The 10880-nt window shown below is 44.2% G+C and overlaps 1 protein-coding gene across 1 annotated transcript; it reads right to left on the minus strand.

The window, feature by feature from the left end:
• Positions 1-3552: 3552 nt before the first annotated feature.
• Positions 3553-10565, minus strand: LOC140406293 (72 kDa type IV collagenase-like; the record flags this gene model as incomplete). The annotated part of the gene is made up of 5 exons (XM_072494405.1): positions 10206-10565; positions 8758-8984; positions 8066-8214; positions 4538-4666; positions 3553-3726 (listed from the first exon to the last, which is right to left on the minus strand). Coding segments are annotated over exons 1-5 (832 nt in total), but the record flags the coding sequence as incomplete, so codon positions are not given.
• Between the last annotated feature and the right edge of the window lie 315 nt (positions 10566-10880).

A 10880-nucleotide genomic window follows, 5' to 3' on the forward strand; every position in this document is an offset into this window, starting at 1 on the left:
AAAATGACTGTCCTCCCCAGATTTTTGTTTGTCTTTCAGTGCCTCCCCATCTTCATCCCTAAGATCTTTTTTAAGCGGATGAGTAGGATCATTTCGGGCTTTGTGTGGGCGAATAAGACCCCGCAAATAAGGAGATCACTGTTGGAGCGCAGTTGGGGGATGGGGGGGGGGTTGGCGCTGTCGAACTTTTGCAACTATTACTGGGCGGCCGACATAGCTATGATTAGGAAGTGGGTGATGGGGGGGTGCGGCGTGGGAGCAGCTGGAGGTGGCGTCATGTAAAGGTACTAATCTGGGAGCTTTGATAACGGCTCCTTTGCTGTTCTCGCCGACCCGTTACTCCACTAGTCCACATGTCCGGTGGTGGTGGCGACACTGCGGATCTGGGGACAGTGGACGAGGTACAAGAAGGTGGAGGGAGCGTCGGTCTGGACCCCGATATGTAACAACCACAGGTTTGTCCCGGGTAGGATGGATGGTGGGTTCCAGAGCTGGCAGAGGGCAGGCATCAGAAGGATGGGAGAACTGTTCATAGACAGAAGCTTTCCCAGTTTGAAGGAGCTTGAGGACAAATTTAATCTGCCGCCAGGAAACGCCTTTAAATATCTTCCTGAAAAAACAGGTAGTGGCCTTTCCGACGCTGCCGCCACTGAGGATACAAGACAGGGTGGTCTCCGGCACCTGTGGGGGGGGGGGGGGGGGGGGGGGGGAGGTGTCGGGTATCTACCAGGAACTACAGGAGGCGGAGGAAACCCCGGTGGAGGAGCTCAAGGGCAAGTGGGAGGAGGGGCTCGGTGAGGAGTTGGGAGCGGGGCTGTGGGCACAGGTCCTGGGCTGGGTTAATTCCTCCTCATCATGTGCCAGGCTCAGTCTAATTCAATTTAAGGTGGTCCACCGGGCTCACATGACGGCAGCGAGAATGTGCAAGTTTTTTGGGGTAGAAGACAGTTGTATGAGGTGCAAGGGTAGCCCTGCAAACCATGTCCACATGTTTTGGGCATGCCCAGAGCTTAGAGAGTTCTGGCAAGGGTTCGCGAGGGCAATGTCCAAGGTGCTTAACACACGGGTGGTGCCGAGTCCAGAGATAGCGATCTTTGGAGTGTCAGAAGACCCGGGAGTTCAGGGGGCGAAAGAGGCCGACGTCTTGGCCTTTGCCTCCCTAGTAGCCCGGAGACGGATTTTATTAATGTGGAGAGACTCGAAGCACCCGAGTGTAGAGACTTGGGTTAACGACATGGCTGGGTTTCTCAGCCTCGAGAAAATAAAGTTTGCCTTAAGATGGTCTACGCTAGGGTTCTCTTGGAGATGGCAGCCGTTCGTCGACTTTCTCGGGGAAAATTAAAATGTCAGCAGCAGCAGCAATCCGTAGAGGGGGTGGGGGTGAGTGCTTCATTGGGATGGTGTGGGACGACTGAGTCGCGTGGGGTAATGATAATTTAATTGTTATTGTATATTCTCTTTTTGCACTATGTTAATGTTCACTCTGGTTTGTTTTGTTATTATTATTACTCCTGTTTTTATTATGAAAAATTCTGCAAAACCTTAATAAAAATACTTATTTAAAAAAAAACTAAAATGGTCTATGAATTTTTAAAAAAATGTTGTTGCTGTTGAACAAGATGAACATCTGTTTCAATGACTCATTTTGAACATCATCCTGCTCCAGCTGCAGGAAATTGATAGAACCATAGGTTATTATGGATGCTGCCTGCTGGTTACAAATGGAGCTTAATATCAATTATGGCTATAATGGATTTCAGCATGCTGCTGACTCATATGAATACGCAGCAGCAAGAAGTACAAACACACTTCTTTTTGGCCCCGAGTGATACCACGTGTCTACAGGGCTAGACAAAAGCATAAAAACAACAGCAGAATAATAGCACCATAAATGGAAATGTTCAGGTCAATAAAAGTGCTGTTCTCAGCTAAAAACAAGTTGCAGCACTTTTTTTTCTTCCCAGTACAGTCGTGAGAGTGTCAGTACAACACATTAAACATTGGTAGACTTCCCAAAAATATTTATATGATAGTCCACAGAGTACTATTTTGGTAGCAATTACAGCGGTGATATTCAAGACCATGCAGTATGCTTCACTAAATTCACTGATCCACAACTGGCAGGAACTGTGGGCTGGATTTTATGAAGGGTACACTGGTCCTGCCACCGGGGCCGAAGCGGAGGAGGTTGGGGGGTGAACCCAGCAGTCACTGGCACCTGAGGCTCCATCTTGTCCATGGCATCTATCACTGCCACAGGGCCTGTGTGCCAAAGAGGGCCCAAAAATGTGGGCCAGCCCAGACGTCTATTGGGAGACACAAGGGTATTGCTAATGGGATTTCCATGTGACATTGGTACGTCCCCCCGTGTCCCCCTACCCACCTCCCAAAGTACTGGTAGAATCCAATAAAGGCACAAAGAGGCCATCAACTGGCCAATTTGGGCTCTGGGTGGGCAGGCCAGTTGCATATTTCTCAACTGGCAAAAAGGAAAAGCGCCAGACGATGACAGGCACATCACCCCTCGCCTTCCTGCACCATTTTGCCAGCCGACTTGCCTATCAGCCCATCCCCAAAGAGGTAGCAAAGTCCAATCTTATGAAACAGAACTTGGTACTTCAGTGGGTAAACGCACTACCCAGTTTGGTAATGAGCTACAATTATCAGGAAGGTTCTAGATTCAGTCAAGAGACTGAGTTCCAGAAAAATACATTTAGATCCGGAACGGTAACTCTGGGTTCCCTCTCCGCAGATGCCAGACCTACTGAGTTTGTCCAGCATTTTCTGTTTTTATATAGGAGGCAGAGTTCGATGATCTCAGTAGGCTGCCAGTCGGGTTGTTACAACGTGCCTCAATAATTATGGACTAAATTATGAATAAAGTCAGCCAATTTGCATTATTGACTAGACTACAATGATACAGGTGTGTGGAACTGTACTCCAGCGCAAGTTCCTGATTTTAGAGAAGGAGCTGGCACATGTTCACACCGTTTCTCCCTCCACACAACAGATGCTGCCTGACCTCTTGAGCACTTCCAGAATTTTCTGCTGTCCTCTGCCTTGCTCATCCATCAATCATGCCCTTGTGGGCCAAAATTGATCCCCAGTTCTGCAAATTCTCCAATTTCAAATGTTTACTCTACTGCATAAATTCCATCATGGCCTTTACCCATCCTAACCCTATAATTTCTTCCAGCCTGGCAACTCCTCTGCCCAATTCTCTGTACTTCCAATTTAGTCTTTTTATGCATCTATTCATTCCTTGCACCCCATCATTGGTTGCCATAACTCCTGCTCTCTGGGCCCCAGGCTCTGGAGCCACTTCCAGAACTTCTCTGTCTCTCTATCTCAATTAAAGTCTTTCATAAAAGCAATCTCCTTGACCAAGCCTTTGATCACCCTTCGTAATATCTCCTCCTTTAGGTCAGCATCTATTTTTATTCAACTATGCCTCTATGTTGTATTATCACTCATTTTTCTACATTAAAAGCCCTATATAAATGAAAGTTGGCATTAATGAATGGAAAATGCTGGTTAAAACTGCAAACTTACATTCATGAGGACAGAATCCATATTTTGACTCTTCATCGAAATTATAAGTTGTGGAACACCAGGGAAAGCCGTCACTACGGCCTTCAGTAGTGCAGCTATTGTATTCCTGCCCATTAAACAGGAAAGGAAACTTGCAAAATTCACCATCTGCATTCCCATATCTTGCCTTAACAACTGTAAAATACAAATGTATTTCAAATCAACAATTGTGTAACCGTTGTCGTAAAAAATGTTATTCTAAAATGGTGATTATAAAATGTAATAATTTTAGTATCTTGTGATTAAAATTAGCCAATGCTCTATTAGTCAAATAGTGGATATAACATTAGCTGTGGTAATAATTTTTGTGTGGATTAAATGCACAGAAAGATGATCGAAACCTTTCAGATCCTGAGGGGTCTTGACAGGGTGGATGGAGAGGATGCTTCCTCTTGTCAGAGAATTGAGATCAAGGGGTTACTTTTTAAAACTATGGGGTTGCTCATTTAATACAGAGATGAGGAGAATTTTTTTCTCTCTGAGGGTCGTGAGTCTCTGGAACTCTCTTCCTCAAAAAGGCAGTGGAAGCAAAATCTTTAATATTTTTAAGGCAGATCTAGAGAGGTCCTTGATCGACAAGTGGGTGAAAGGGTATCTGGGTGGGCAGGAAAGTGGGGCTAAGGTTACAGTCAAATCAGCCATGATCTTACTGAATGGCGGAGCAGGCTCGAGGGGCCGAGTGGCCTATTCCTGCTGCTAATTTGTATAAATATGGAATTTGAGGGCAGACGGAGATCATGAAACAATGCTTGACAACTGAGCAACATTAAAAATAATCTCCAGTAAGTGGTTGTGTTATAGCCAGTAAGTTTAGTGTAAATAGAGACAATTTGCAAAACACTGTTTATTGAAAAGTTTAACATTTCGTGACTGGATTAAAGTCAAACATGAACAATAAACGTGAGGCTAAAATCAATGCGCGGCAATTAAAAAGATGTCAGCATACCTCGCCCTTCACCTAATGTCCAGAACTCATCATCATCGAAATGAGAATCCCCACCAATGCCTTTCGCTGGGGCAAAGGCGTGTGCCAGCAGCCCATCCTTCCCATCGAATGGGTATCCATCACCATGTTCTTGACAAAGTTAAAATTATACTACATGGTTATGCTCCACATACATCACTATTTTCAGTTAAAATAACAACTTTTACTTTTGACTATCTTAAAAACATTTTACTATGTACCCGTACCAGCCTCCCCGAACAGGCACCGGAATGTGGCGACTAGGGGCTTTTCACAGTAACTTCATTTTTGAAGCCTACTTGTGACAATAAGCGATTTTCATTTCATTTTCATTTCATATGTTGGTGACTGTAAAAGTGTCTAATCAGAACACATTAAATCTTCATTGTTGGCTTGTTGCACAAGCTACATTGGTAGCAGATTAATTTTTTTATTTTTCTGTGCGATTGTAACATAGAAATGAATAGAATAAATAAAACATGTATGAAATGACAATGGCAGCATTTGAACAAGATGTAGATACAGTGTAATATAAGTCATGGTCAATATAACCTCCTGTCCTATGTTTGGTTGACAAAAGGGGCAGAGAAGAATTTTCAAGGCTTTTCTCCTAATTTGCTTGGGCTTTGATCAAGGCTTTTTTTGCTTCTCCTAGGAAGTTACATAACTCCAGGTGGGTAAGAAGTATCTCTATCAGGATCCATATGGCAGCAGAACTACAGGGAACAAGTGGAATGGACTTTTTCTGCCTGCCGTTTTCATACATGGTTTTACTTTTTTTGTAAAAATGACATTATCTTTTGATATTGAAGCCCTCCTCCAAAAATATCCATACTAGAAAAAGAAAAAATACTATAAAATATCTGAACACAAAAGATTTCCAATGGAGTTATGACAATGGAATCAAGAATCAACTAGTGCTGATGGACTGGCAGTAAAGCTGTTGATACTAAAACTAGTCACAAGCCTATGGGAGAGGCGTTCAACACAGTTTAGGTGCTTCCTCACAAAAAATAAAATTTAAAAGTGGGGAATCTAAAATATGGGGCACAGTTTCTGGATATGTAGCTGACCACTTAGAACTGAGATGAGGAGAAATTTCTTCACTCAAAGTGTTGTGAATCTTTGGAATTCTCTACTCCAGGGGGTTCCATCATTGAATACATTTAAGTCTGGGATAGACCGATTTTTGGTCTCTCAGGGAATCATAAGATCTGGGAATCTGGTGGGAAAGTGGAGTTAAAGTCTGAGATAAGCCTTGATGATATTGAATGGTGGAGCAGGCTCGGTGGGCATGTGGTCTACTGCTGCGCCCATTTCTAATGTTCTTATGAACAAGTCAGCTCCTAATGGGCAGGTTCTCAGTGTCACTTGTTCCACCTGATTTGAGACTGCTGCATGGCACCAAGGGAACCAAATCGTCAGGGAAGAAGTAAAAGTAAAATGAGCAGCCCAGGCAAATGCAATAAACTGAATGAAAAATATTCAGAAAATTATTAATTCGATAGCAGGGGAACCATTCTGAATCTGGCGAGGTGAGGGAAGCGCAATTGTCTATTCTCGGAGGTGGAAAATACAGGAACCACTCAGTTGAGCCATTTCTTGCATAACACTTTAAAGAGATCACATTTTTATGCTTTGAGAAGAGAACACTAACAGAGTTGTCTTCCCCTAAATTATGCTATTACACATGCGATGACATGCATGGTAGTACAGTGGTTAGCACTGTTGCTTCACAGCGGCAGCAACAGTGCCCAGTTTCGATTCCCAGTTTGGGCCACTGTCTATGCGAAGTCTGCACCTTCTCCCTGTGTCTGTGTGAGTTTCCGCCGGGTGCTCCGGTTTCCTCCCACAAGTCCCGAAAGACGTGCTTGTTAGGTGAATTGGACATTCCGAATTCTCCCTCAGTGTACCTGAACAGGCGCCGGAATGTGGCAACTAGGGGATTTTCACAGTAAGTTCATTGCAGTATTAATGTAAGCCTACTTGTGACAATAATAAATATTATTATTATGACAATCTGTTACAGAATTGCTGTATTCATTTTTATTTTTAAAATAAATTTAGAGTACCCAATTATTATTTTTTTATTTTCCAATTAAAGGGCAATTTAGCGTGGCCAATCCACCTAACCTGCACATCTTTGGATTGTGGGGGTGAAATCCACGCAGACATCATAGATTATCATAGATTATCATAGAATTTACAGTGCAGTAGGAGGCCATTCGGCCCATCGAGTCTGCACCGGCTCTTGGAAAGAGCACCCTACCCAAGGTCAACACCGCCACCCTATCCCCATAACCCAGTAACCCCACCCAACACTAAGGGCAATTTTGGACACTAAGGCCAATTTAGCATGGCCAATCCACCTAACCTGCACATCTTTGGACTGTGGGAGGAAACCGGAGCACCCGGAGGAAACCCACGCACACACGGGGAGGATGTACAGACTCCACACGGACAGAGACCCAGGGCCGGGATTCAAACCCGGGTCCTCAGCGCCGCAGTCCCAGTGCAATCCACTGCGCCACAAATTGATGTATTTGAGTGCCCGTGAAATTCCTACTAGGCTCCCGTGGTCTCCCACTGTAATTCTAGATAGCAACTGAGTGAAATGACAGGGACACTGGTGCAGCCAATTCTGGGAGTTCCTTAGTGGTGCCATAGGAAATATCTCTATCTGGCCAATATGAAGGAAATAGTAGTCATAAAAAACTGGGAAGTCTCTTTGCAGCCAGTGACGTCTCCTGAGAGGAGACTGCTACTCAGCCTATCCATAGTGGCCCTATATACCGAGGGAGACATATTGGCCTCCATCAAGCATGCTCCACTCTAAGCCCCTGCCACTCACTCCGCCTCCCTCCATGGAGAGTGCAAATCTGAGAAACGATCTACCGCCTTCTCTTGTGGGCCAAAGAAAGTTTGTCTGGAGAAACAGACTTAACATTTCATATCGAGGTCCTTTCAAGCAAAGGCCATCAACTCAATAAGTCAACTCTTTTCTCTCTCCACAGGTACTGCCAGACCTGAGGTGCATTCCGAGAATTTTCCCAGTTTTTATTTCGGTTTTCAGCATCCACAGCATTTTAATTTCGAATTTGCCTGGAGATGAGTCTGTGCTTCCACTCCCAAATAGCAAATTGAAACTAAAAGCTTCCAAACGCATGTGGTAGATCGATGGTGCTTACACCCATTCTTTTGAGATCTCCTCCTGTTGATCCTGCAAACTGCACTGCTGATGGAGGCAAGCAGGCGCAATCCCAGCACCCACAGCAGAATTTTGCACTGAGAAGTTTGGGTTCAAAAATATCACAAAAGTGTTTGACACAGATCTCATTCAAACTGCACCCATTGTAAGTGTCCTTGTGAGGAAGCATTGGTTAAACCTCGCTTCTAGGCATCACCCACCAATGACCATCCTGAATATTAATAATCCAGCTGGGGTTTATCGCCCATGTTCCAGGACGACTTCAGGTTTCAAGAGAGAGAAAAAAGAACAGCAATGATTACCCCAGCGGCCGAAGTTAATCATGATGTCTGCCTCTCCATCGAAGATCCTTGTGAAATTCAGTGGCGTGACTGTAGCCCACACATTAAAGGCCCGGGCAAAAGCGTCATCCACCGTCTCTGAGTCGAGGTCGTAAGTGTATCCCATAATCCTGGAAGCAAAAAGAGGCAGGAGCTCAACTTGACATGGAAGAGTTTGAAATGCAGGCACAGCAATGGCAGGAACTCATCCCACAACTACAATAATAACCCCATGCTTACAGAACAACCTATTTTAAGAAACAATGCGAACACTCCACGACACCACAGTGGACAGCAACTCAATCACTGAGCTGCCAAACGGTAGACTTCTAGAAGTTAGTTCATTCAATGGTACCTTATCCTTATAATCAGGCAATAGCATCCAGGAATATATCAGGAACTATGTTTCTCTGTGTCATACTGAGAGATCAGAGCAAACTCGGAATAATTAATATGAAAGCAAATTACTGCGGGTGCTGGAATCTGAAACAAAAACAGAAAATACTGGACAATCTCAGCAGGTTTGACAGCATATGTGGCGAGAGAAGGGAGCTAACGTTTTGAGTCTGGATGACTGTTTGTCAAAGCAGAATAATCAATCCCATTTCAAAGGCTTTACCAATCAGAAACATTAAAAACATAACCTTTGTGTGTATGTGTGAACACACGCCTACCTGTAAGTGACATGTTTATTCTCCCATTTGAGCATTTGTGGGAAGAAGTTGTAATTGGCCAGGTCGGGAACACCACATCGCGGCTTTTTCATCACGTCTACTGTCTCGCTGTCCAGTTCCCCAGTCTGCGGCAAGCCAAAGAATTTCTGCATCTTCTTCAGTGTGTCGGCCAGCACCACAAGGTCGCACCTTTCCTTCGGGCAGCCATAGAACTTGTTCAAGTATAACTGGTCCAAAACAGAAGTGAAACAGGCTTAGTGTGTGTTTTTGGGAAGGTTCAATGCAATCTGAGACAAAGCGTCACTGAGTTAGTTGCAAACACTATGCTTCGGTGCGCGGTTGTAAACTTTGCCCGAATGTAAAGAATTTCAGGGTAACTTTTTGGAAAGATTGGGATTGACCGTTTTAAATGGGTTCCAATTTGATTTAACTTATTGTCACATGTACCGAGGTACAATTAAAGGTATTGTTCTGCGCACAGTCCAGACAGATCGTTCCATACATGAAAAAACCTAGGACATACGATGAATACACAATGTAAATTCATAGACTCAGGCATAGGGTGAAGCCTATAGAGTGTAGTACTTCTCAGTAGAGAAGATGTGTGGAGAGATCAGTTCAGTCCACAAGAGGGTCAGTCAGCAACCTGGCAAAAGCGGTGAAGAAGCTGTTTTTCAATCTGTTAGTGCGTGTTGTCAGACTTCAAATCTCAAACAGGCTGCAGATTTCGCTTCAATGGTGAATTGTGTGTAAAAAGCCTTGGGGCCGTTCAGACTAATATCTTAATTTCAACATTTCAAAGTAATTTGCTACTTCCCATTGACCAAAAAGCTGCAACAAAAAAGTAATCATCTCGCGGTATATTCTCTCAGCACTCATAAAGTGAGTCAACTTGGACTTTTGCCGTCTTTCCAACAGAAAGTACAATACCTATCTGCAAACTGGAATGGATGTTTATTTATGGGGGGGTGGGGGGGGGGGGGGCACTCGGCGGGTATTCAAATTGTTAAGTTGACCGGTATTACTGTTTTGACATGTCCGCCTTGGACACACTGGACAGATTGAGATTTCATTTGTTCCACTTCTTCCTTTAAGGTGTCAAACTGTACGAAAATGATTTGTTTTGACCGCACATTTGTTGAAATAAAAATATTTAAGGTATGAGCCAGCTCCCTGTGTAAGTTTTGCCTGCTTATCTCGAAGTCTTGTTTTCTCTGCTAGCAAGGACGGTGCAATTGCCAACACGAACAGATGTTATCAAGGCCCGTTTGTGCTTTCACTGCTGGATCTTGAAGAAACTTTTGATCCCTGGGGACGCGGGGCGGGAGGAATATTCTATTCCTTCAGTTTGGCAGCTAGTGGAAGCTACAGAAAATGATCAGCCCAGAAACATAAAACGCCATTTGCAAGGCACCCGGGTGTTAGAAAGTTAACGAAAGTTAACTTACAGTAGCTATTTCCTGGTCTGTTTTCGTGCTGTTATCCCCTGGAAACTTGACTATGCCAGTCGGTGCCTCCAGAGTCTGCTGGACCCCGATAATGTGGAGCAAGGCTACTTTTAAGGCTAAGGAATAAAAGTTGCCGGCTGTTGTGAGAGTCATTTTCTTCCAGTGGGAAGGCACCTATTTATCAAAAGAAAAAAAAAATCACTGCAGTGCTGTCTCTTTGATGTCCTTCACTGCACAGGCATACTGCTGTTTTTATCCCCTCGCTCTCTCTGGGTCGCTGCTACAGGTAACAATGTGTCCTTGTTAAACTTGCTCCTGTCGACTCGAATCCTTTGTACTTCCCAAATGCGCAGTCGCGCGATGAAGCAGAGTTACTGGCGGAAGTTGAGAAAAAACCCACCGAAGGAAATGCATAGTCTGGCACCAGGGGTACAGGCATCCGCAAATTTGGATTTGGAAATGAGAACTATTATGAGAGATGAAAGCGTTTTTGAGAATAAGGGTTACTTGGTAAATGTACCAAAGCCAGTGATACAGTTTCGAACGGATTCGGTGTACATGAAAATTTAAACAGGACTGCAATGTGGCTGGAATTTCATGTGGCAATTCAAAAGTTAGATTTTTATGGGATGCAAAAGGACACAGAGTTTGACACCCCCACCCTTGATATGTTTC

Source organism: Scyliorhinus torazame, unplaced genomic scaffold, assembly GCF_047496885.1.
Source record: "Scyliorhinus torazame isolate Kashiwa2021f unplaced genomic scaffold, sScyTor2.1 scaffold_437, whole genome shotgun sequence".
Lineage (NCBI taxonomy): Eukaryota > Metazoa > Chordata > Chondrichthyes > Carcharhiniformes > Scyliorhinidae > Scyliorhinus > Scyliorhinus torazame.